At 37.9% G+C, this 26,959-nt stretch overlaps 4 protein-coding genes across 4 annotated transcripts; 2 read left to right on the top strand and 2 right to left on the bottom strand.

Moving 5' to 3' along the window:
* The first annotated feature begins 6,962 nt into the window (after positions 1-6,962).
* On the top strand, positions 6,963-10,463 carry LOC126794684 (disease resistance protein RPM1-like). The gene has a single exon (XM_050521450.1). It carries the CDS (start codon positions 7,032-7,034, stop codon positions 9,867-9,869), a length of 2,838 nt encoding a protein of 945 aa, XP_050377407.1. The 5' UTR covers positions 6,963-7,031; the 3' UTR covers positions 9,870-10,463.
* A 1,338-nt stretch (positions 10,464-11,801) lies between these two features.
* On the top strand, positions 11,802-14,809 carry LOC126794682 (disease resistance protein RPM1-like). Its single transcript, XM_050521449.1, has one exon. The coding sequence runs from the start codon at positions 11,872-11,874 to the stop codon at positions 14,722-14,724; it is 2,853 nt and encodes a 950-aa protein (XP_050377406.1). The 5' UTR covers positions 11,802-11,871; the 3' UTR covers positions 14,725-14,809.
* Positions 14,810-15,538: 729 nt separating this feature from the next.
* LOC126794696 (succinate dehydrogenase assembly factor 1, mitochondrial) lies at positions 15,539-16,430 on the bottom strand. The gene is made up of 2 exons (XM_050521462.1): positions 16,318-16,430; positions 15,539-16,107 (listed from the first exon to the last, which is right to left on the bottom strand). The coding sequence occupies exon 2, from the start codon at positions 16,023-16,025 to the stop codon at positions 15,738-15,740; it is 288 nt and encodes a 95-aa protein (XP_050377419.1). The 5' UTR covers positions 16,026-16,107; positions 16,318-16,430; the 3' UTR covers positions 15,539-15,737.
* Positions 16,431-16,649: 219 nt separating this feature from the next.
* Positions 16,650-19,050, bottom strand: LOC126794693 (isoflavone reductase homolog). Its single transcript, XM_050521460.1, has 4 exons — positions 18,649-19,050; positions 18,167-18,407; positions 17,786-17,989; positions 16,650-16,890 (listed from the first exon to the last, which is right to left on the bottom strand). The coding sequence occupies exons 1-3, from the start codon at positions 18,994-18,996 to the stop codon at positions 17,928-17,930; spliced, it is 651 nt and encodes a 216-aa protein (XP_050377417.1). The 5' UTR covers positions 18,997-19,050; the 3' UTR covers positions 16,650-16,890; positions 17,786-17,927.
* Between the last annotated feature and the right edge of the window lie 7,909 nt (positions 19,051-26,959).

Here is a 26,959-nt window from a genome sequence, read left to right as displayed (position 1 = left end):
GCTTGGCCGGATTTGGACTGGGAGGCTGGTCTCACTGTCTCCATATCAAGAGTTGAGAGAACAAGTAATTAAGCTCACAGAAAGAGGAGCTGGGTGCCTTAAGTAAGTCTGAGTATCTTTGTGGCGGCTCGTGAGTTGCTTTTCGACATTGGTGGACGTCGCAGGAGGTTGGCTCTGACACTTCATAGCTTGGGTCTAATGGCACAAAGAGAAAAGCCAAATCTGCTCTCTCTCCTATAACAGACTGTAAACGTTCCAAGAAGAGTAGAAAATTTTATTTTCATGCGTAGGAGATAAAATTCAAGTAATAGTCACAACATCAGTTACACTACTAGTCACCATGTGTGTCACAATACTAGTCACAATGTGTGACTGCAAATGTGGCACATAATGTGACTGGTGGTGTGACTGGAAGTGTGAGTTGTGTTTGTTATTTCTAGTTAGAACATAGAAGCAATCACTTGTCAGTCACAGTAGTAGTCACAATGGTAGTCACAAGTAAACAACGGTTACAAAAGTTGTGTGACTATTGATGTGACATACCGATGATTCCTACTGTGACTACTGGTGTGACTACTAGTGTAACTATTAGTGTGGCTACTAGTATGACAACGTCAAAATTGATATGTGGATCGTATAGTTGATTTGAGAAGTACAAGCCACATGATAGGAAACACATGTTCGTTATTTCAATCATTCTCTTCTTCTTCTTCTTTTTATGATAACATAGTCACATTACCAGATACAATGGCAGTCATAACATCGATATTGTAGCTACCAATGTGACACCTAGTGTGACTAGTTGTGTGAAGTGTGATATGCCGAGAAAAATGTGTAAATCCTCGAAATTCTGTAAAAATTCAAAGAAGATCGGTATGAATGTGTTCCAAATCAAGAGAATTGCTAGATTTATGGAGCCTTGGGTTATGGTTTCGCCGGCAACTTCTTATTCTTCATATTTCTTTTTATCCCAACAGTCACACTACCAAATACAATGGCAGTCATAACGTCGATATTGTAGCTACCAGTGTGACTAGTGGTGTGACTGCAAGTGTGACATGCCAAAAGAAATTTGTAAATCCGTGAAATTCTGTAAAAATTCAAAGGAGATCGGTATGAATGTGTTCCAAATCAAGAGAATAGCTAGAAACATGGAGCCTTGGGTTAGGTTTTGCCGGAAACTTCTTCATATTTCTTTTTATCCCAATAGTCACACTACCAGATACAATGACAGTCATAACGTCGATATTGTAGCTACCAGTGTGACACCTAGTGTGACTAGTGGTGTGACTGCAAGTGTGCCATGCCAAGAGAAATTTTTAAATCTGTGAAATTCGGTAAAAAATCAAAGGAGATCGGTATGAAAGTGTTCCAAATCAAGAGAATAACTAGATTTATGGAGCATTGGGCTCCAGTTTTGCCAGAAAAGCTTGGAGTACCGCCATGAACGACGACAACCCCTTTCGAGGGTTTTTGGTCTTATACGGTGGTCGATTCAGAATGGGTATGATATCAAATGAAAGAGGAAAGAGAAATATTTCTAATGATACCAACCACGCTTAAATCCATCGCCGAACGATAAAATTATGGCCGGAATAAGAAAAGAAATGAAAAATAAGAAGAAAAGAGAGAGAAATGGCAAAATAGTTAGCAAAATATTAAATTAATGATTTTTTTTCTAATTTTATTTGAAGCTTGTTGACTTTTTTTTATAATTTTCAATTAAATGTGATGACCATCTTTTAATTAGATTATCTTCTTTAACTTTTTTATAATTTAAAATTTGATTTGGTACTAAACAATAATTTGCCCATAAATATATTCTTGCTTATTGTTTAGAAATAGTAAATGTATCTCGTATTCTCGTCTCATGCAAACTTCGTAAAGGTTATCCATAAGTTATTCCACACCGATTGTATTGCTAAAATACCAACTTGTTAGCAGCATTGATTTTCTGACCATGCCAGACACTTGTGCTAAGTCCGAGACCAATCCATCTTTAGCAGAGGTTACCCGAGTGTTAATCGAATCCAGAACCTCACCAAACTTCGCCTTGTTGCTCTCTTATGTTTCTAGATAAGCCTTAAGGTTGGCAACTCCCTCCTCTGATGCAATAATCTCTTTCTTTGCTCGGTATACTTGGAATACGTACTCTTGGAGGACAATCTTCTTCTAAGTAATTGAACACGCTAGGTCTGAGGCCACCTTCAAGTCATTTCTAACTTGAATAAAAGTGGAGATTTCCTTTGTGTGATAATCTCTGAATGAATGAAAAGAATTTTTTCTTTTCAAGTTGTGAAGTATGTGTCTGGCGCCTGGGTCGTGAGGTTGAGTTTCAATATCTTGTCCGGCGATGAGCTCTATCGCCATCGTCGGACGTGCAGTGTGGACTCTGTGGGTTTGGTGTGGGTCGGTCCCCTTGTTTTGAGGATGGATCAGATCGGTAGAGGTTGTTTGTAAGGGAGGGAGATCGGGTTGGGGCTTGTGTTTGTTTTCTTACCTTACTAAGCCTTTTGCTGGATGGAAAGTTCTTTGCTCGTACGATAGTGGCCTGGTCGTGTTGACTCCATGGTGGTGCGATCTTTTTGATCTGGTCTAGGTTTTGCGATTAATAATTGGTCAATGAGGAGGCTGGTTTCCTTGGGGCGATGCATATGCTTGTGGCGGCAGGGATGGAATCGCGATGATGGTGGCGGTCCAGGACAAGCATGTGGGCGGCACATAGAATGGTTCGCTGGCGATGGCTGAGGTGGGTAGGGGACATGATTGGCTTCCGGCGAGGTCTTTTGGTCTCTAAGAATAAGGTTTGAGTTTGGGCTTCCCCTTTGGGCCCAATCTTATGTATTTTTATTTTGTTAGTTTTGTTGAGTTTATGTTGGTGTTTTAAGATAATAAGGTCCTACCATAGTTGTGTAGGTGATGTTGGGCTTCGTGTTTGTGTGTGCACTCAGTGTGCCTTGTCTGCTCTAGGTAGGCGGCAAGTTTCTTGCTTTGTTAAATAGTTGTTGCCGCTTAGTGGCAGGGTGAAACTTTGTGTCATCGGATCTACTTTCCGGCGGTAACATAGTGAGAAAGCTGTTCAATTGGAAACTATGCTTCGTAGTAGTCGAGTTATCACTTCGATATTAAAGTAAATATAGTAGTCATTAGCGCACTCTTTGCCAGTTGGTGCCTCGTTAAATACTTATTTGTAGAGATTTCTGATATTATTTCTGATTTTTGTAATCAGAGGTTCAGACTTTACGTCAAGGCTTGAGGGTAGTCGCACAAGCCCTCTATTTCAAAATAATAATCTTTGAATGATGAAATGTCAGCTTTCAACTCCAATGGGCAGGTATCAGCTGATAGAAGTATGGCTGAATAAGTGAGAAACTCTCTTTGCGGATTGTCATTAGACAAAGCTTTTCTAAACCCCGATCAAAGATCTTCTGAAGTCCTTCCTAAGCCAATGCAAACTCATCCTGGCCAATATATGGCTTGTCAGCCACTATATTATCATTGAAGCCAAGAATTAGCTTTGAGACGAGATCAGCAACATGCCAACATCAACCATCGTAGCATCAAGTTTCTCTAGCTTCAATGAGGATGTATCCAAAAAATGCCATGTAAGCAATCAAGTGAATCAAACTTGGAAGTTACAGAAAGCAAAACCTTGAGAAGGGACTTACCTTAGGGGATAAAGAAATCTCTTTCAATCATTGGATCACTTCATTAGCATTGGCTTTTGCCTTGCAGGGGTAACACCAAACTATTGAATTTCCTTCACCAAAATTGAAGTGGAACATGGTAGACATTTCAACATTTGTAGTTATTTGATTTGAGCAAGATTGGAGTCTACAACTCATGGATCTATAAAGCATATACGTCAAGCGTACGTACTTGCTGTGGATAGCAATACAATGATCTGTTTGCTGATAGTGCTCGATCATGTGCTTGTTCATAGATCCTCTACAGAAGATGTCCTTACAGTATAGACAAACCAAATTCCCACACGGATTATGGCAGTTGTTATATGAAAATTGTTCCGCGTAATTACATATACAGTATGATCATATGTTAAGTACTCATGCACAAACTTTGTTAATGAAACATGTAAGTGAGGCAACTAAAACTAAAGAGGAGGTATGTGATGAAATTAATCAGATGATCAGAGAACTACAGAAAAACGTAGGGAACCTCTTGCAGGGAGTATCAGGTTCGGGAATGATAATGGTATAAGAGGACAACAAAGCCATATGAGAGCACCATGTTTGAACTACGCCAACCAAAGCATTGAGTAATAAGGTTCAAAAGAGCGGCAATTTCAGCGTAAAATATCAAAGAGAAAGAAACGGTAGAGCAAGTTACCTTCATTGAGGAATCCGCCTGAGTTTGACAGTGAACAAAACTTTGATTTGCAACTTAAGTTCCTATATATAGGCTTCAGTGGCGAATCCTAGACAAGTGTTTAAGAGATGCTTGATCTAGAATTGTAATTTAAGAAGGGTTTGAAATTTGCCCGAAGACAATTTTTTTTTGACAATGTACATAAAAGATGGGATTCAACCAATGTACACAAAATACTCTGTGATTTACACTTTTGAACTGATTGTTTTACATTATCTGCATCAAAAATACCTCCAAGCATATGTAACTGAGGGTGGATGGAAAGCAAACGCAGAAAGCCAGAAATCCCAAATGGGAAATCCCCAATTCGATCTTAACATCCCGTGCTCACTGGAGGAGTGGAGGCCGTGCATAACTTCTTGGTGGAATGGTGGAGTGAGCCCAATCCCAAGTGCGATCTATCACTCTAATTTAAGAATTAAGTTTTAGTTTTTAGGGTTATAGATTTAATCTTATGGGAAAAAAGGTAGAAGAAGACACAGAAAGAGAAAAAGACGAAGAAAAGAAAAAAAATGGGTCATCCGTGTGAGATTAGAGAGGTTGGTGCGGGAGGAGATTGAGTGTGGGTGGGTGTATGTGTAGGTGTTGGTGAGAGGATTGAGTGTGTGAGAGAGTATGAGATGCTAGCTCTAATTTAAAAAAATTAATACCAATTTTTTTTTCTAATTGGCCTGAGGATGCTTCCCTAGCCTTGTGAAAGGATCTGCCCCTGATAGGCTTTTTAATTATCGGAAGCCCAACCATCTATTTGACGCTTTGACTGCCTTTGTTTTTGTATTGTAAGGTGGCTTCTTGTATTCTGAAGGCTTTGTTAAAATTTGAAAGGGATGGAACTCATGGAAGTTTGAACGTACACTAATAAATGGAGTTCCACACTTCCACTGAACCCAAACAAGGGGTTTGGTAAATGGAGTTCATGTTTATGCATGTAGACACACTTGTGAGTTGTGACTAAAGTAATGGTTAACCCACTTATTCCACCAAAATATAATTATTAGCTTAATGACCAAATGCAGCATCCACACCTCGTAGGCTTGTACTTGCTATATCTATATGAAATATCCTTGAGTATCTCGCAAACTAGTGATCATTCATCAGACCCTTTGGTCTTGATAATTTTAAGATCATGGGATTAAAATGGGTTTGAATCTCATTATTTCAAGCTCAAGTTCGGATCAAAAATTTATGTGGACGACTCCATCAAGCATTTTGGGAGCAAGAAAGTAATGCCAGGTAAAATTTTGCCATACCAATCATGAATTTACCAGTAATCTTGAGTTTAACTGTACGTCTGTACCTCCACTCCAGTGACAAGTCTGAAAGGTTAGGCTGAACAGAAGTATCAGACTATCACTTATATCGAGCTTTTGTAGCTGAAAGCAATGAAGGGTTCATTAGACGAAGTTTCTGTTCTTCAGATTGGAAAATATTTGGGAAGTTGGAGAGGTGAGCAAGCACGTCTAGAACTAATTAACTTGCAACTTCTTTTGCTATCTGCAGTATCAGAGTATTCGTTATAAGCTAAGCTTTTTGCCAATTAGGTCAAGTTTCATGAATAGAAAGAATTAGAAAGTGCGATAACTTTACTAATAACTTACAACAAGGGTGTTTAGGGTTTAGCAACAAGGGTGTATAACTTACAAATTTTAATACAGATCATTATGATAAATTGATTATGTTGAAGCAAGATGAAAAATTGAGGACAAGTGCATCTATGGTATCTAATACAAGTTGAGGAGAAGAGACTGATACAGACACACAATTGAGGTCGATAGGACTGGAACCAAGTATTTCTGTATATTCCATAGCTTAGCTAATGGTGCGAGGAAATTTGCGGTAGTCTCTTTTCGTCCAGATTGGTTTGTTAATTAGGCACAAACCAATTATCAGCTATAAGTTAGAATAAGAAACATAAAGAGAATAATCTTCATAGTTAAAACATATTTATATATCTACTGACTTTTGAATCAAAATTGCCAGCTAGCTTACTGAGGAAGAAAACATAGAATAATCAAGGTAATGAGAAATCGGTACGCTAAATGAGCATCTTGACCATTTCTGCGAGGTAGTATTAAACCATTGGAAAACATGTAGAGCCAGCAATTCTTAGCACTCTTATGAATACAATATTAGGGCAACTCCAACAATAAGTCTTATTTAAGGGTGCTATTTTCATTTTAGAACCCCCTTACTGCACTATTCATGAGTCTTGTAAATCTCATCTCAAACAGTCTTATAATGAGTGTTTTATTCAATATACTAGATTATATATATATATATATATTATTGTTTGAGTGTTATGTTCAAAATAATTGCTGTGGGACATAGATCACTATTTGAGTATTGGTATTAGAAAATGCTTAGATATATGACTTGAAATAGAACTAAGTTTTATAATTATAAAACTAGCTCTCCCTATATTGATTGAGTTGTTGGAGATGAATAAATTGATTTTGAGACTGGTCTTGGTTTGTAAGGCCACTGTTAGGTAACCATTCTTAGCACCAGTTGACCCTGATGCTAATTGGTTCAACATATCAATTATCAACTCAATATGGCTACACGAACCTTTGATATCAAGCTCTAACAATTTATCCTCAGAAAATCAGAAATACAACAATCTCATAGATCTATCAACCGAAAAGATGGCCGAAAGTGCAGTCATGTTTTTAGTTTTCAAGCTTAATACATTACTTGAAGAGGAGGTGAGCCTATTGTCAGGGATCAAAGCACAGGTCCAGGAAATGGTTGATGAATTAGAGCGCATCCAGGCGTTTTTAAAGGCTGCTGATGCGAAGGAAGACAACGATCCTCAGCAAAAAGTGTGGGTTAATCAAGTCAGAGATGTGGCTCATGAGATGGAAGATGCACTTGATAAATTTAGGCATTCCCATTCACATGATCATGAGAATGGATTCCGTGCTTCTCTTCGTAAGCTTTATGACACCACCAAGAAATGGAAAGCTCGCCGAAGAGTTGCCGCTGATATTGAAGGCCTGAAGTATAGAATCAAGACTCTCGAGAGTAACAAATTTGTTGATCAAGCCGGCTCCAGCTCTGCACGTCAAGTTCATCATCAGTTCAGTCAAGGGGATGCCACTTTACTAGAAGAGGCCGATCTGGTGGCAATCGGCGAGCGGAAAAGGGAACTTTTGAAGTTGCTGATGAAGGAAGAAGCAACACGCCTGGTGGTTCCCGTAGTTGGTATGGGAGGGCTGGGAAAAACTACATTGGTAAAACAATTGTACGAGGATGCCAAAGTTAAGAAGCATTTTAAGATACAAGCTTGGATCACTGTCTCTCGATCATTCCAGATGAATAAGCTTCTAAAACACATGATCCATGAAATATTTGAAGTTATCAGAAAACCAGTTCCTCAAGATGAAGAAATTGAAAGAATGGATGACAACAAGCTGAAAGAGAGAATCAGAAAATTGCTGCAGCATAGTCGGTACCTGATTGTTCTGGACGACCTATGGAACATAGCAGACTGGAATGCCATCAATCATGCAATGCCAAACAACAATCGTGGCAGTCGAATAATGCTTACTACTCGCAATGTGAAAATAGCCTCTGCTTCTTGCTTGGAGAACCCTGCTGACATGATCTACCATTTAAAGCCCTTATCGTCGAATGATTCATGGATTCTTTTCTGCAGGAAGACATTTCGTGGAAACCCATGCCCATCAAATCTGAAAGAAATTTGTCCATCCATCCTAAAGAAATGTGGGGGACTTCCCCTTGCAATTGTAGCAGTGGGATCTGTTCTAGCTTTAAAAGACCAGACAAATGTAGATGAATGGACTGCTGTTTCTGGAAGCATTGGAGCTGAACTTCAGGAAAATGACCAGCTTGACAATATGACAAAAGTGCTGTATCTCAGTTTCAGTGATTTACCATACCATCTGAAGTCATGTTTCTTGTATCTGAGCATCTTTCCAGATATCTACAAAATTGATCATATGAGATTAATTCGATTGTGGTTAGCTGAAGGATTTATTATTGAAACTGAAGGAAAGACACCAGAAGAAGTTGCACAGAGTTACATCAAAGAGCTATGGGACAGAAGTTTGATTCAAGCAACAGAAACAGCAACTGATGGGCGAGTTAAATCCTATCGCATCCATGATCTGTTACGGGAGATTATCATTTCCAAGTCTAGAGAGCAAAATTTTGCAGCAATAGAGAGAGAACAAGGCACAATGTGGTCCGACAAAGTTCGACGACTATCAATAGTTAATACATTGAAGAATGTACAAGAGAAGAGGATTCCATCTAAGCTTCGCTCTTTGCTCATCTTTGGGGTTGAAGATTCACTGAATGATTTTTCGATAACAAAATTGTTTCCGAAAGGTCTTCAGCTGCTCACAGTACTAGACTTGGAAGGTGCACATCTACAGGTGTTTCCAAAAGAGGTTGTGAAGCTGGTTTTTCTCAAGTACCTTAGCCTGAGGAATAGCAAGGTGAAACAAATTCCAAGCTCCATCAAGGAGCTAAGATACCTACAGACTCTCGACCTTAAACACTCCCATGTTCTTGAATTGCCTGATGAGATTTTGTATCTGAAGCAACTTCGCCACCTCCTAGTGTATCGTTATGAAGTTGAGTCGTATGCAAGATTTAACGCTAAATATGGAGTTAAGCTTCCTGCAGGAATATGTTGCTTGCAATCTCTCCAAAAGCTTTGTTTTATCGAGGCAAATCAATACAGTGGTGATTTGATGGCAGAGCTAGGGAGTATGAATCAACTGAGGAGGTTAGGCATTTTGAAGTTGAGACATGAAGATGCGGAAACCTTATGCTCATCCATCCAAAAGATGCCAAATCTTCGTTCATTTTCTGTATCTTCAGCGGAGATAAACGGGTTAATTGACTTGAGCTACATGTCAAGTGCTCCGAAGTTTCTTCGGCGACTGTACTTGACAGGTCGTTTAGCAAACTTACCACACTGGATTCCTGCACTTCAAAACCTGGTCAGACTGTTTCTAAAATGGAGTCAGCTGAAGGAAGATCCTCTGGTACATCTTCAGGGTTTGCCAAATCTGGTACATCTTGAACTGCTACAAGTTTTTGATGGACAAAGCTTGCATTTTGGGGCAGGAGGGTTTCCAAGACTGAAGCTATTAGGCATTGATAAGTTGGATGAACTTCAATCAGTAACCATAGATGAAGGAGCAATGCCTTGTCTAGAAAAGCTAATTATCCAGCGGTGTGAATTGTTGAAGAAGGTCCCATCTGGCATTGAACATTTATCCAATTTAAAGCTGCTTGAGTTTTTTGATATGCCAGATGAACTAATCAGGGCGCTACAACCAGATGGAGGAGAAGATCGCATGAAAATCGCTCATGTTGCAGCAGTTTATTATTCCTATTGGAGAGGTGGGGGTTGGGATGTCTATTCCTTAGTCAATGACGGGGAGGGATCTCATCAAGGTACTTCTGCCATGAGGAGGCTCGAACCTAACATTCTATGGAAGGTTTAGCTTTATGTTCTGGTTGCAAATAGCAAATAACTGTAATGAATCTTTTGGAAACAAGTTCTAAGAATTGAACTTCTACCAGTGAATAATCTGTTTTGGTTCATATTTTTCCTCCTGTATCTGCTTCCCAATAATTTTCAGCTATTCAGGAGTCAGGACATGGTTACTACTTTTCAACTAAAGTTTCTGATTTCTAGTAGCTAATTTCCATTTGCTGTGTTTGATTTCCTAGTTGCAAACTGTACGTTTTCTTCTTGTCTTCAGTGTTTTCAAATGGCATTGCTGTTGTAGAAGGTTTCCTAATTGTTACCAACATATATTAGCAAACCTTACTGTTGACCTATTTTCCAACTGTTACTGTTACTGCAGGAAAAAAAGAGAGGGCCTTTTATGGGAAACCAGTGCATTTTAGTCTTTTCTGATTCCTTTTTTTTGTTCTGGGATTTCAATTTTCCACTTTAATCTTTGTTGATTAATCTATTTTTCTGGTATCAGATATAACTTGAGATAAAAGCAGGTGAACACAAAGCAGATTGTTCTTTGTATTCTTGTAGGAAAATACGTATTTTCTCTGATATTTGATTTCATGTGGAACAGTTACTAGTTATTACTACGCCACAAAAGAGGTCAGGATGCTTATTTGGTCTGCTATACCTGCTTATATTTCCTTCAGTTCTCATTCTCGAAAATTGAATGTGACAAATTCTGGGAATCTGATGGTGCTCCGGTCGAGGGTAAAGAGTGCGCAGCGCGTTGGTTCAGAAACATGACTTATTATTCTTCTCTAATTCTGCCATATCTCATGTTCATTAGAAGGTTCAGTGTAGGTTCCGATAATAAAAAAAGAATTTCAATTATGCTTAAGCGAGTTATGAGGATTCATATAATCATATTCATTCCACCAATCTGAATTGTTAGACTTTTTCTTCTTTCTGTGTCCCAAACAATTGACAGTTTGCAATTTTGCATTGCTAACTATTAGCCTTTCTAGAGTTGAAGTTGTCAAAACAGTTTTTTTTTTCTCTCTCTCATTTTTATTTTTGAATTTAACTGGGTGAAACTGGGATTGAGTTTGTGATTTTGAGGATGAAACTGGGTGGGTCTGGTAAGGTAAAGGGCGGGAAGGGTTGCCATGAGGTGTAAGATAAATCACTGACTTCATAAGATACTAACCATCTAGACATTATTGATCCAATCTTGCAATCAACAATTCAACATAACTAGTATAGAACAGAAAAACCATGCTTCCAAATGTAACTTACTTTTGTCACTGTCCTATATATGCTAAAGTGTTACCATCACTGAAGCGTGTTGTTCAGGGAAACTGGGTATTCGGTTTTTGCATCTTATGTAAATGGCTGGAAGAGAGACCAAGTCAGAAAAAATGGGTGTTGAGCACCTACGATTATTTGAAGGGAACCCAACTGGTTCGTATATTCCAAAGCTTAGCCAAAGGTGATGATGCAAGGAAATTCAGTCCTTCTCTTCAGATTGCGTTATAATATGTAGCAACCAGTAGATTATTTTCTTAGTCAAGTAACTTAGATATTTTGATTGGTTCCTCTTTCAGCAGATGATTCCTGATTGGGTCTGTCAAGCCTACTATTCATTTACTAATTTAATTTTCCTCAAAGACAGAGAATGCTTAGATGGCTTCCGAGATTAATTGCCTGGTACTTTACAAGGAGAAATTAAGAATGAGGAAGGTACACTGTAATGAGAATTGGAGAATATGCAGAGTATTTATACCCTTGACTATATCTTTGGTTAGCAGAAACTATTGGATACTTAGAATTCTAGTATAATGGGCAACTGGACTTTTCTTTGTAAGATGTAGCACTAGTTGACCCTAATGTGGATGGTCTCAACTTTCAAACTATTAATTAAGAAGGCTACCCCATGAAAATATCAACTAAAAAACCACACAGAAAGCTTTTCTCCTACCACAAACATATCATCTATCATCAGAAGCACAAACAACCTGTAAGTGCTATCAGGCAAAGAAATGGCAGAAAGTGTAGTCACCTTTTTGGTTGACAGGCTCACAGCATTACTTGAAGAAGAGGCGAAACTATTGTCAGGGATCCGAGACCAGGTCGAAGATCTGGTTAATGAACTGGAGCACATCAAGGCCTTCTTAAGGGTTGCTGATGCAAAGGAAGACAGCGATCCTCAGCTCAAAGTGTGGGTTAAGCAAGTCAGAGACGTAGCTCATGAAATGGAAGATGCGCTTGACAAATTCAGGCTTTTCCATTCACACGATCATGGCCATGGATTCCGAGGTTCCTTTCATAAGCTTTCTTGCATCATCAAGAAATGGAAAGCTAACCATCGAATTTCTGATGATATTCAAAGAATAAACTCAAAAATCAAGAGCCTCTACGAGGGCCATGAGAGATACAATCTTGTGGACCAAGCTGGCTCCAGCTCTGCTCGTCTAGTTCTACACCACAGAATCGGACAAGGAGATGCCCTTTTACTGGAAGAGGCTGATCTTGTGGCAATTGGCGAGCACAAGCAGAAACTGATTGAGTTGCTTATGAAGGAAGACACTGAACGCCAGGTGGTTCCAGTAGTTGGGATGGGAGGACTTGGGAAAACTACCTTGGTGAAGCAAGTGTACGAGGATCCAAAAGTTCAGAAACGTTTCAAGGTACATGCTTGGATCACTGTTTCTCGACCATTCAAGATAAATCAGCTCCTAAGACACATGATCAATAAAATCTTCAAAGTCATCACGAAACCGGTTCCAGAAGACGGAGAAGTTGAAACTATGGATGACGACAATCAGCTAAGAGAGAGAATAAAAAAATTGCTGCAGAACAGTAGGTACCTGATTGTTCTTGATGATATATGGCATATACCGGACTGGGAAGTCATCAATCATATAATGCCGAACAACAATCGCGGTAGTCGAGTAATGCTCACTACTCGCAATGTCAATGTAGCCTCTGCCTCTTGCTTTGGGAACCATGACATGCTCTACCATTTAGAGCCCTTATCTCCAGAGGATTCTTGGACTCTCTTCTGTAAGAAGACATTTCATGGAGAGTCCTGCCCTCCAAATTTGGAGGAAATTTGTCGATCCATCTTGATGAAATGCAGGGGACTGCCCCTTGCAATTGTGGCCATCAGCGCAGTGCTAGCTCTTAAAGACAAGAGAATTGTGGATGAATGGACCGCTGTTTGTGGAAGTATTGGAGCTGAAATTGCGGGAAATGATCAACTTGAAAACATGAAGAAATTGCTGTATCTAAGTTACAGAGATTTACCATACCATCTGAAATCTTGTTTCTTATATCTGAGCATCTTTCCTGATCTCTACAAAATTGAGCATATGAAATTGATTCGGTTATGGTTAGCTGAAGGATTTGTTATTGGAGAAGAAGGAAGAACACCAGAAGAAGTTGCAGAGAGTTACCTCAGAGAGTTATTGAACAGAAGTTTGATTCAAGCAGCAGAAACATCAACTGATGGGAGAGTAAAATCATATCGCATTCATGATCTTTTACTGGAGATTATCATTTTGATATCTAGAGAGCAAAACTTTGCAGCATTAGAAAAAGGGCAAGGTGCAATTTGGCCTGAGAAAGTTCGAAGACTATCAATAGTTAACACGCTGCAGAATGTACGTCAACAGAGAACTCCATCTCGGCTTCGTTCTTTGCTCGTTTTTGGGGTAGAAGATTCACTTACTGATTTTCCCATACCAAAATGGTTTCCTAGATGTCTTCAGTTGCTTACTGTATTAGACTTAGAAGGTGCACGTCTGGATATGTTTCCAAGTGAGGTTGTCAAGCTTCTTCTTCTCAGGTATCTTAGCTTGAGGCATACAAAGGTGAGAGAAATTCCAAGCTCCATCAAGAAGCTACAAAACCTGGAGACTTTAGATCTTAAGCACTCACATGTTGTTGAATTACCTGCTGAGATTTTGAATCTCAAGCGACTTCGTCATCTCTTGGTTTACCGTTATGAGGTTGAGTCATATGCACGCTTTAATGCCAGAAAAGGAGTCAAAGTTCCTGCAGGGATATGTGGCTTACAATCGCTCCAAAAGCTCTGCTTTATAGAGGCAAATCAGTATAGTGGTGCTTCAATGGCAGAGCTTGGGAGAATGAACCAACTAAGGAGGCTAGGCATTTACAAGCTGAGAGAAGAAGATGGCGTCACCTTATGCTCATCTGTCGAAAATATGACCAATCTTCGCTCACTCTCTGTATCTTCATTAGAGAAAGACAAGATAATTGATCTGAGCCACATTTCTCAAGCTCCTCCATTTCTTCAGCGACTATACTTGGCAGGGCGTTTAGAAAACTTACCACGCTGGATTTCTTCTCTGCAACACCTGGTCAGACTGTTTCTAAAATGGAGTCGGCTGACGGAGGATCCTCTGGTACATCTTCAGGGATTGCCAAACCTGGTACATCTTGAACTTCTACAAGTTTATGAAGGAGAAAGCTTGCATTTTAGTGCAGGAGGGTTTCCAAGTCTAAAGTTATTAGGTATTGATAAATTGGATGAACTGCAGTTGGTAACCATAGAAGAGGGAGCAATGCCTTGTCTGGAAAAGCTAATTATCCAGCGGTGTAAATTGCTGAAGAAGGTCCCATTTGGAATTGAACATTTAACCAATTTAAAGCTGCTTGAGTTTTTCGATATGCCAGATGAATTGATCATGGCACTGCAGCCAGACGGTGGAGAAGATCACTCGAAAGTTGCTCATGTTGCAGCAGTTTATTATTCCTACTGGAGAGGTGGGGGCTGGGACGTCTATTCATTAGTCAATGATGTGGAGAGTTCTAATTTGGGTACTTCTGCTGTGAGGAGGCTCGAACGTAATATTTTATGGAAGGTGTAGTTTAGGATTCTGCTTATGAAGTACTAGAAATCTTATTCTGTAACTCGATAACTGCTAAGCACTGAACTTTTACTTCTGAAGAGAATATTTTTATTGAAGAGTCAAGTTTTTATGCCTAGAAATTGTTGTGCAGTATTCAGGAAATGGTTTCTATCTATTGACTAAATTTTTTTGGTAGAAACATTTTTAATGGAAAATTACCAAGTAAAAGAAGAGACTCTAAAACAGGCTCCTGATAGATGGGTTCCTTATGTTAAGAACACTAAATTGGGCAAGCAAATGGGTCCTGATAAGAGCCCATCTATGTTAAGAACCCTAAATTGGGTTCAGATGTTTGTGCTCAAGTGTTGATATACATATAACATATCAATTATCAAAATTATCAATGACATATCCACATACACTAAAGACCGAGAAAATGGTCTCTGACACAGTTTTCACCGTTCGAAGTTTCATGTGAAAAACACGAGGAAACTGCAATAACAAACACGACAGCTCGCATAGCTAGCATTGTTGTCAAGGTTTCTTAATGTGACCAAGCAAATAGACGATCTTAATTATTTCAATACCTACCAGCTGGATGACAATCATAATCAATAATTCAGAGATCATTATCTTAAGTTCTGAACTTTTTAAAGTTGTTGTTTACATGCAACTATCTACACAACTGAGCAAGTAGAGTCTTTGTTTACCATTCCCATCAAATTGCGTCTAGTAATCAGGCTTTATGTACCAGCTCATATTAAATCACTATAAGGCCACTGTTCTCGTCTACATTCTAACCACGATGTGAAATTGAAAAAGAAAAAAGAAAAAAGAAACAGGCACCGGAGTATGAATAAAGCTACTCTAAGATATTATTATGATAACAAACGTAACCAATACACATTGCCTCAGAAGACCATGGTCATCAATATTGCACAGTTTAGAACTTCTCAATAGTGGCTCAGATCAAGTATTTCTTTTCCTACATGACTCTTTCATAAAGACGAATCGAATATCAAACTTATAGTTCAATGCGTAGGATGTTTTGTTTCAGAATAACTCACATTCAGGGCCGATAATCCAATCGTATCGGGGCTCTTGAGCTGATCAAGCTGCTTCTGTCCGCGGCGAAGCAAGTACTCAATGTAAAGGAAATTCTTGCGGTCTACATTCTTGGCATTGCTGCGGAACTCACTCGACACAAGTGACTCAATCTTGCGGCGATCTCGGGCAGATTTGGAACGAGCGGCCCGCAAGAAGCCTCTGTATAGACCAAGTACTTGTCTCTGCATTCCAGATAGCCTTTGGGCTCCCATTTCACCCTCTCTCTCCTTATGTTCCCGACCGGCTTCAACTTCGAAGAGAGTTTCGAAATTTTTTTTTATATCAGAAGGATTCCTGCAGCAAATGCCAACATGAATTGGGTATCAGAAAATCACGGCGGTATGGGTTCACAGAGGACATACGTCGAACACATGTTGGCCATTGCGGAAATTGAAGGAGTGAGGAAGGAAAAGTTATGGTTTTCTTGAATCATGGCTGAGAATTCCACACAGCATGACATTGGAAATGATGATGAATAAATTGGGGAGAGAGAGAGAAATTGACCTGTAATCGAGAGAGATGACGATGGGCTCCGACTCGGTGGAGTCAAACGTGAAATTGGGGGAAGTAATCTCACGAGTGGCTGTGATCTCAACTACGTTTCGATTCTCTGTGACTAAATTTCTGAACTTCCGACTTGAAATATCTGAGTCTTTTAAATAATAAATATAATTGAACTTTCAATAACTCCATATAAGGTCAGGTTACGTGACAAAGTATCTCATATCGAAAAACTATATATATAATGCCTTTTCACTATGAAATCCCCTTATTTTTGGTTAATTATGGGAGGAAACTTTTCGATCACAATTTTACATACTACCGTGCCTAATTGGTAGTCCTATATGTATATATGTTTCATATACATAATATAAGATAGCTTTTATCAATCGTAGAGACGTATATTTCAGTCTCATGCATAAATCTTCAAGTATTCATCCATGCGTGTGTATTTCACATCTGGATAAAGCTTTGAAGCTTCTTCTCCTTCCTCCCCTATGTCGAAGTTTGTCAAACAGCCTCCATAGTAAATATGATAGAAATGTCCCACCCCGACCTGGCCTGCATATTCCATACCTAAAAAACAAATATACAGATCTGTATTACTTCAAAGATTAGAAGGAGTAAAATGTATACATGTCAGGAACCAAATGCCGGATGGGCTAAAATTTTTAGAGGGGGCCAATTTAGTATAAAATTTTGATTTAAATACTAATAATTACACAATTATACCATATTTAGAAGTCAAATATACCATTAGTGCATACAACTATATCATAATTATAGCAATTAAATCATAATTCTATGTAATTATATCATATTTATCATCAAATATGCTATAATTATGTGTAATTATACCATAATTAAATGACAAATTTTTAATTGCCGCAGGGCCATAACCCCCTCGCGCCCCTTAAAGGATCCGCCACTACATGTCAGGTCAGCAGGTAATCCCATATATCTTCACAGACTAGTAAATTCCAAACTGCTCATCTTCAAGGAAGTGCCCAAATAGCTAGCTACAAGCATGTCTTCCGTGTTGGTCGAATTTACGTACTCGAGAATATGTAAAAAATGCGTGTCGGAAAACAATATCCAAAATGAAATTACTACTTTTGCTTGTGAGGCCAAACAAAGCTCTGTAACCCTAAGACTTCAGAATAATTTATAACAGTGTAATTATTCCGTGTACCCGCCACACCACGTCACACTGTCATGTGGTGTACCAAATCAATAATATTACGTCATAATATAATTAATATGCACGTGGTGAAAATAGTAAAAGTTTATTTACATATAATAATTAATAAAAAACAATCACAGTAAAAAATGGACCAATAACATTAAATATGTACACCACGTAGAATATGTGCGGGTATATATATAATAATTTCTCATTTATATCACCATGCATGTTGATATTCACACAATTAACTTTCAAACTACCTTGCAATCACGCCAGTACTCTTACCTTTCATAGAGGCAAGAATGTCTTCTTTAGAAAGGAAGTTTTTCGCTAGTTCCTTCCCGATGAGATTTTCCCAGATCTCCACCAGTTGTCCTTGAGTGATTAGGTTTTCAGGTGGAAGAAGGTACAATGTTTTGTTCAAAGTTCATGAATCATCTATCGTCTTGATTGTATAGGTCGCGATATCATCTTCGTCTGTGATGGATACTGAATGCATGCACAACAACTAATATTCAGACGAATTTTCGGTTACATGCCGTCATATAATATAAAATCGAATTCTCATCAATTTATCAAATATCATTCGTGTTAATAGGAAGTTGAAATAGTTAATTCCGGTAGTTAAATCAGCAATATATTAGAAACACTAAGATGGAACTTTACCTTTAGTGTTTCCATCTCCATATATAAGGACTTTATCCTTAGGAGGCAAAAGTGTTCCCATCTGCGAGAGGTTTCCAGCAAAGTAACCGGCGAAGCAAGTGCCACACACATAAGTGAAGGGGATTTTAGCACCTTCTATTGCTTTTCTCACGACCATTTTCTCATCAAATGTTACTCTTCCGGGTTCAATTGCATCTCCCATACGTGCCGGGTCCATACCGAACTCTGATGGCAAGAAGCGCTACATAGAGAAAAATAACCAATGATATATATACGGCGCGGGTAGAGTAAGAACCTGCATAACAAAAATTCCAAAACGTTCCTAGCTATTCCTTTGAACTCTGACCTAACAATACGTATTATATATTCGACGTCCTTAACCTTGTGTATAAGGGAAAGGGTTGCTATGCATGAGTCATATGTACTAGCAGTAATACTAATAATTAGTTAAGAGAAAATTAATCTAAGTTAATCAGGCATACCTTAACATTTCCAGCTTGTTTGATGGCTTCAACAAGCTTGAGCTGCAAAAGGAGGTTGTGACTCCGGAAATGCACCCCCGACATGGTGCAAATAACAACATCGACTTGTTTGACGGCATCAACAAGGCTTTGGATATCAGAAAATGACCCCTCTACGAGATGAGCCCCTTGCTTCTTAAAAGATAAGAGCATTTGTAGTTTCTCAATATCAAGGCCAATCTCCGTCGCCGGCCTTTGAAGGACGTAAGTCGGGTAGCCTTGTGCTAGACATGCCGCAACAATCCTTCTCCCAATATACCCAGAACCACCTACTACAAGAACCTTAAGGTTGCTCTTTGCATTTGCCATTGTTTTACCCAGCTCCCTGGTTATGTTTTAAATCGGATCGACTTCGATCTGTTCTAGAAAGGCACAACAGCTACCGACACAATATATAGTTAGTAATCTAAATCCATCAACCTTACTTAAAACACTTCAAGCAAGCTAACTAAGCTTTCCAACTTGCATGTAGTAGAAGTCGCTCTTGTTCGATGGTTAATTGGTCCCCCATACGTACGTACATACATAATGTGCAGAAAACGGTATAACAAAACTATTGACAAATCCAATATATATTGGTTATTAATCTTATCTATATGTTCTAGGTGAGTTTCTAGTCGCATATTCATAAATTAACTCGACAATCTTGACTTGATTTTGTGGTAGATTTTTGACTTGAATAAACCAGCTTGGTTTGACAGGAAATAAACCTCTTGCACTTTATGATAGGATAATTTATATTAATATAATCCAAATAGATTTTGTCAACCAAAAAATTTTGAAAATATGTTAATAACTCTAGACTATAGGTTAATTAAAAACAACTATTAATATATATAAAATTTAACAATAATCAACAAAATAATATATTAAAATTAAAAAACTGAAAACTGTCAGTAACTTCCCATAACTTCCCACATCCTACTTTTCCTCTATGAAAAACTGAAAAAAATAAGTCCCCGATGCATGTGTATAAAGGCTAGTATTAATAGATAGAAATGGTCGGGGTTTTGGGCATCTATGATGTATATAGAACAAGATAGTGAACAAACGGTCGGGGTTTTGTAGTACCAAGCTCGCTCCAAGACCACAATTATTTGTTGAAACCATGAAAACTTATCAAGAAATGTGGGGTTAAGCTACTACACATTTAATGCATGCTATACATCTGATACATGTTATACATTCTACATCCGACGGTTGATAACAAATATTATTTTTTGACCTCATTCACAAAACAATGTTGACCGTCGGATGTGAAATGTATAACATGTATCAACGTATACTAAAATTTTCCAGAAATGTGTACCAGTTTGGAGACAACTATATCGCGGCATTATCCCTAATCTGAAAAGAGCTAAACCGGGAACCTATGGGCAAAAGGTATATCAATATATATATAAAACAGAGAAATTCTAGTAGAAATTATTAGATGCTAATTCAAAGACATAGGAATGACACATTTAAATGAAGCAAAAAAGATCTAAAATAATGTTTAATTAGCAAGAAACAAGCCAATATTTGAAATAATTTATAAATTAAGGGAATATAATTAGAATCGAGATTCAGAAAAAACGACTCATTATACTAATTCAAATGATCATGGTGTAAATCGTAGATAATTGCAATACATAAATTAAACTTAAGAAAAGTTCTATGAAGTAAAATTTAACTGAGTGTTAGATTTGGTATGGCTAGAAAACAACTCGATCAGAACACAAATATTAATCAAAAGGCGTTGATATCTGGATTGTGAACCCAATAATAAGCCAAGAACATACCTTGAATAATGAATATAGAACAATACACATTTGATGGGTGTGGTGGTAAATGTTTTTTCCCCCATAAAAAATAGGTATTTACTACGTAATAGTGAGGAGATAGTGGGGTGGTTACAGACTTACAACACATAGAAGTTATTTGCAAAAAAAACCTTTTTTTAATTTTACTTTTTTATCCCTTGAATATTAAACATAATTTTGAATTAATATATGATGTAGGAGCTTATATGTATTTACACATGTGTTTTAGTTGACAAAGCATGTTTCGATTATTAGAGTATAGATACATTGTGTGTGGGATTTTCTTTTGTTTTTTTTGTTTTTTTAAGAATAGAAGTAGTGGGGATGAAGATATGGAAGTTATTACAAATAACTACTACTTACTTTTTTTTTTACATTTATTATTTTCGTAATTACTATTACATCCTCCATATATTAAAAGCTTATTTAAATTAACTTATAGTCTAGGATTATTAATGTATTTTCACATACGTGTTGGTTGACAAAACCTGTTTGAGTTATTAATAATGTAGATATCTTGAGATGAACGTTAACTAATTACTTACTCACTGATTATATATATTTCTTTTCTGATTGAAACATAATGTGATATGTCACAACGTAAAGGAAAATAACTTTAAAGAAAACTAGAGACCAAATGCAAGCAAACGTGAAGTACTCTAGATCTCGAGTTTTGTTGATAATAGATTGAAAGAAAAAGAAAATGAAAAGGAGCTAGAACCACACAATCAAATTAATACAGTAGAAAAGGTTGTTCCAGCGAATATGGTAGCTGCAGATAACCACTGTGAATCTTCTTATCTTGTTTTGTTGTTGGTGTATGCGTGTCTGGCTTTTTTCTAATCTGAGACAAAGGAAACTATAAATCTTGCTCCAGCGAGAAGGATGCTGCAATAAGAGGGTGTAAACTATTTCTCTCTGTTTGGTGGTTTGTTGTGATATTCTAGAGTTTGGCATCATCAAAGGTTGATAGAGATATATAGACCCTAAATTCTCCAGTATTAAATATCTAACCAAATCAGCATAATAGAAGAATAGTATGGGAATAGTAATTAATACTAATGAGACCTAGGAAATGCTTGAAGCTCTATGTAATAATAGATCAGACTGAAGAGATATGGTTCATACATATGCCCTATACATCGAAAACAGTATACGGTGTATACCATTACTATACATGTAGGTAATTAATGAGTATACCCCATTTTGTCCCTACCAAATTTGGCTGCAGTTCGTGAGATGAAATCAAGCAGAATTTGAAAGTTATTGACCCCTTTTTAGTCCTAAATGCATATTTACATTGTATTATGAATTTCACCAAAATTTGTGTGAATTGTATATTTTTAGAATGAGAAAACTTCCCCGGGGGGGGGGGGGGAGTCAGTAGTGGTTGATTCCCACTGGATTGCTGAACTGCCAATCATAAGGCATATCTTAAAGCTCGCGCTACAAGAATCGCAACAACATTTCCAACCTGACGGTTCCTAAAGTAGACATGATACTCATGAAATTATTTAAGTGGAGGCATATTGACATCTAATGTATTTTAAATTAATGTGGGGCCATATCTGTTAATATTTGGTATTTTAATTAAGATAATACTAAAAATGTACTACATTTCAAAAATGTACTACATTTCAAAAATGAGTGGGGCGCCCTCCTCTAGGTCCGCCAGTGATCAAAATTGATACTATTTTCTACGGTATAAGCAAAACATGTAACTATGCTGCAAAAGAAACTAACAAGCTATTACACTTTTTTGGACCTGTAAGCTAGTTTCAAATACAACACTTCCATGAAAATTGGTAATAAAAGAGTGAGTTTGGCTCACCACTATCAACATCTCATATTTCTCCAAATTTTTTAATTAACTGAAATATGAAGGTGAAAAACATTATACAACTACAATAACCAAGGAAGCCCTTAAGAGTAAATAGCTCAAAAGCAATGTCCATCAAGTGTTTATACCTCTCTTTGACCGTACCACAGAACCTATAATAATCAGGAAACCCTTGCAATCTTGCACATTCTCGCAGAGTGAGAATTCGGTCCTGCTCAGGATGTAATACAACCTATAAAGCTTATGAAGTTAATAAAATATCCAAAAAGTCAAAAACTAAGGCTCCAGAATGAACTTCGTACAAAAGAAGAAAGGTAAACCTAATTGTGACGACTGGGGAACGTCAATACAGTGGCCACGGTCTCGTCCCACCATAACCTCCCAAATGGTCTAGCCAAACCCCAAAATCAGAAGAATACTCAACCCCGAAGAGTAAACATAAGACCAGAACATGACGACTCACCTTCCAGATTTCCCTTGTTCAAATGTAAAGGCATAATCTGGTACCTAAGGAAATTAACATAGGTGATAATGAGCCTATCTCATTATACTAAGACCTACTCACTTCTCGGTAGCTCTCTCTTCATCCCCACTGCAATAATGAACATGCAAAAGTCAATGAACATACATGGAGGAATGTAATAAACAGAATTTCGTTATTCATTTCTTGTAATTTCAGAGATTAATGAAATCATATTTTGGTTATATCCGTATTCTACGTCTTTTAAATAGCCTTCATTCGAAGTAGAAATCAGTTTGAGAACCATTAAGTCATTTTACGATTTAATTTATTCGACTCATGAGTCGATTTTTAATCCGTCGCTCGTTTCAGAAAACTTTTTTCATGAAAGTTGTAGAACTCGTCAAAACGCGTTCGTAGACATTCAACACGTAATTTTCAAAAGTCAGAAGAACGAGAATTTAATTACGGAAGTTTGTTGTTTGGAGGGGTAAAATGGGGAGATGAATTGAAAATATCTTTTCATACTTATCTTCTCTCTCTCACTCCACCGAATTCACATATTCCTTCTACTTCTTCTCCATCAGCTTTTTTCTTTAAACTCCAACCAACCCCCCTTTCTTCTTCATTTCTAGAAAAATCTTTCCACCTCCAATCTCATCTTTCAGCCAACAAACCTGACCACTGGGTACCTTGAATTGTGTTGATTCCACCTTCCTTCCGGTTGAAGAAGCAAGCTGCTTCGACACTTCAGTTAAGAGCTGCTACACAAGCAGTTTTGGCAGTGAATGACAGAGGGACTGCAAGCTGTTGTGCCATTGTCAGAGGTGAACTAGGAGTCTTTCTTACATGATCATTTCAGCTGCACAAGTTACAGTGAGGAGCTCTGTGGCTTTGCTGTGCCACAGCTACAGTTTCGGCAATAGAGGTTACTTAAGCTTTTCCGGCAGTCCCCTTGCCTTTTCTGATGATTCTAGCTGGTAAGCATACCCTCCTTTCTCTCAAATTTGTATTTGAAAGTTAAGGATAGTGGGTTGTTTGTTGAAGCTAGTTGGTGAGTGTAAGTTTCTGGTTTTGGGTGTGGGTTTTATAAGCCGGCAGCAGGGCTGCTGTATTGTGGTAGAGGAAAATTGAGTTAGTTGTTATCTTTGGTGATGTTTTGGTGGTTTTGAGTGTAAGGGGTTGTGTGTGTAGGGAAGTGTTGGGAAGTAGGACGTGTGTTAGGACAGTTAGGGAGAGGGAGGCCGAGAGCTGTGATAGAGGTGTAAATGTAATACCCGAGATTTTTAATCTCGATTATCGACACATTAGGATTAATTAATTGACATTTAGCTTAAATGTTGAGTGCGTAGTTTAATACGTCGTTATTAAGCTACACATCGCCACGAGCTCGGAAATGTCTTCGGAATATTTTTCCGACCCTCGGTTTTATTTTTACGAATTTCTAAAAGTTTTACTTGTTTTTAAAAATTATTTTCTGAAAATCAGTTTTGGGTTTTTGTTTATGGGCTTGAGAAAGCCCAGTCCAGGCCATTTGTTGACCTGAGCCCAAGGCCCAAACCCATTTTCTCTTCCCTTCTTCTCCGTCTCTTTCTTCTTCTTTTATTCATTCGCGAAAATCCTCTCTTTTCTCCTCCACTGAGACCCCACCGAATTGTCGTCTTCCTTCTCCTCACGCTGCCACCGATCCGGCTACAAATCACACATGCACCACCACCATCATAGGAGAACCATTCATGGGAGCAAAGTGTTGACCAACTCATGAATGACTCCATTGTTATGGTGCGTCATCTGTGATGATGCTAGCGTTATTATGGTGTGAGCGTGAGTGGTGTGTTAATGTTGTGGTGATGACAGTGACTGAGTGTGTTAATAATAATTTTGTGGTTATTATTGTGACTTGTGAGAATGTGGTGATTATGATATTATCTGAGAAGTTGTCATAGATGCATGTTTGTTGAGTATTTCTTTTCATTTACTCATACCATCTGTGAAGCTGACCGGGTTGTGTTTACAATCCTGGTGTACCAATCAAAGGTGCAGGGGTATGATCGGTTCGATTACTCGAGATCAATATTAACCCTGTAAGCATCGTTAGTAGTATAAAGCAAGAGGGTATCGTTCACAAACCGGGGATCCAACCAGGGCATAGAATCACAAACATTTAACAACGAATTCATACGAGTTAAAAAGAGTTTGATATATAGAATCGGGTTGAAAGATAAAAACAAAAATAAAACCTAAACTAATATATACATGTGATCAACCAACCAACACAAAATACATTACCAAAACAAATTATACAAAGCTAACGAAAATCAGATTCTAGTCCTCCTTTAAGAGTCATGCCGAGACACTATCATGAATAACTAAGGTTGGATCATGCAATTAGGGTCCTAAGCAGTAACCTAAACACATAGACACTTAACATATTCGATTCATTCCAAGCGGTTCTAATCGAAATCTAACATACTTATCTTACCATGCAACTTCAAAGCCACGCATATTGAATTCATTAAGCATGTCACCTACTTAACCAACAATCATGCAATTCCGAAAATCACATAGAAAAGATAAACATATTCATAGCACAAGTCATAAATCCAACAACCTAAATTTCATGCTACAAGCGTATACATAACACATAGATACTCTCAAAATCACACAAAGACATATCACGGCACAAACTAAAATCATAGAACTACAAACCTAAAATCAAAACTTTATATAATTTGAAACAAGTAACTATCTCATAGACAAAATCGAAACAAGTTTACAATGACCAAAACACATACACAACCAAGAACAAGAAAAACCAAACACTGAAATAAACATAGAGAGAATCATGGTTACACTTTATCAATCAAGCGATCTCACAAGGTGTAGCCGTGGCTTTCCAAGGGGATGTAACCTCTTCACAAGCGTGCTTGAAGGCTAAGGATTGGTGGAGAATGGTGGAATCGGTTTTAGGATTTCTTGGATTGGTGAGTATGAAATTCGGTAGAGCTTTGGCTAGTATGTGCACAAGGATGATGATGTTTTTCTGTGGAAATGAGGTGCTATATATAGAGGAAGAAACCCAAGGGAGGATGGCCACAAAGTCCACAAAGTTGAAACCAAATTGGTTGAGGTTTCCTAGATTCGGCAGATCTGACCTTTGTCCCTTGTTGTGGCCATAACTTTCTCTAGAAAATAGATATTGAGATGATTCCAACTGGTAATTTCAACTAGACTTCCGTGGCTTTTCATCCATATATCATGCACTTTCTCAATCATTCTGAGCTGTCCAGGGGAGCTCGTCAAAGTTGGATGACCTGCAGTGCCAGAATTCTGATTTCTATAAGGATTGCATATCTTTTGCATTAATTGCATATCTTCTTCCTCCTTTAATGCTGATTTCTTTTGCACAAATTTCTTCCTTTAAATTAGGGAGGCAGCAAAAGTCTTAATTGTTGCAGCCATGTTTGATTTTTCTTAGCTCTCCTCATTAAATTTGCTGCATGCCTTCTTTGACTTTCTTGCCTCTTCTCATTTAATTTGCTGCATGCCTTCTTTGACATTCTTTGGTGCAGGGATTTATGGAGATTCTGATCATATTTGTGCTCTATATGCAGGACAAACAAGGTCCCAAGTTTCCCTCATAGCCCTTGGATCAAAAGCAAATCAATGGCTGAGATAATTCCGCCGAGTTCACTGGACCTCCGATCAATGATTCAGTCATATCTCTCTGTAGGAATAAGATATTGATTTGATTCCAAATCCTACAGAAACGAGACTCAAATACCTTTATTTCCATATAAAGTAGGTCTTCTAACTCGATCGGAGCTATCCAGGGGAGCCCGTCGAAGTTGGACTACGAATATTGACAGCATTTTGATTCTTGAATGGATTGGGCTTTTAAGTGTATTTTCTTCTCTTTCCTTGTGGAACTAGGATTGCTTTCCTTCTCCAACATGGATTTGTATTTCCTAATAAGAATAAGTATGTTAGAAACAAAGAAATACACAAGGATGAATCCTACTCGAACAAGGAAGCATATCTCAACAAGGATTCTTAACACTTAGCACGATTTCATCATCAATTCATTCATAATTGATATAAGCTCTACCTAGACACTTATTCATACAAAAGAAACTAAAATATACTATATAAGCGGTAACAAAGAGTAAG

Source organism: Argentina anserina, chromosome 5 (genome assembly GCF_933775445.1).
Source record: "Argentina anserina chromosome 5, drPotAnse1.1, whole genome shotgun sequence".
Lineage (NCBI taxonomy): Eukaryota > Viridiplantae > Streptophyta > Magnoliopsida > Rosales > Rosaceae > Argentina > Argentina anserina.
The sequence above is the reverse complement of the archived record's forward strand: the minus strand, read 5'-3'. Positions and strand labels throughout refer to the sequence as shown.

Coding starts and splice junctions, on each gene's coding strand:
- LOC126794682 (XM_050521449.1), top strand. CDS start 11,872: ATGGCAGAAAGTGTAGTCACCTTTTTGGTTGACAGGCTCACAGCATTA.
- LOC126794696 (XM_050521462.1), bottom strand. CDS start 16,025: ATGGGAGCCCAAAGGCTATCTGGAATGCAGAGACAAGTACTTGGTCTA.
- LOC126794693 (XM_050521460.1), bottom strand. CDS start 18,996: ATGGCAAATGCAAAGAGCAACCTTAAGGTTCTTGTAGTAGGTGGTTCT. Junction 18,408..18,648: donor AACAAGCTGGAAATGTTAAG/GTATGCCTGATT, acceptor TTCTCTATGTAG/CGCTTCTTGCCATCAGAGTT. Junction 17,990..18,166: donor TGGAGATGGAAACACTAAAG/GTAAAGTTCCAT, acceptor GCATGCATTCAG/TATCCATCACAGACGAAGAT.
- LOC126794684 (XM_050521450.1), top strand. CDS start 7,032: ATGGCCGAAAGTGCAGTCATGTTTTTAGTTTTCAAGCTTAATACATTA.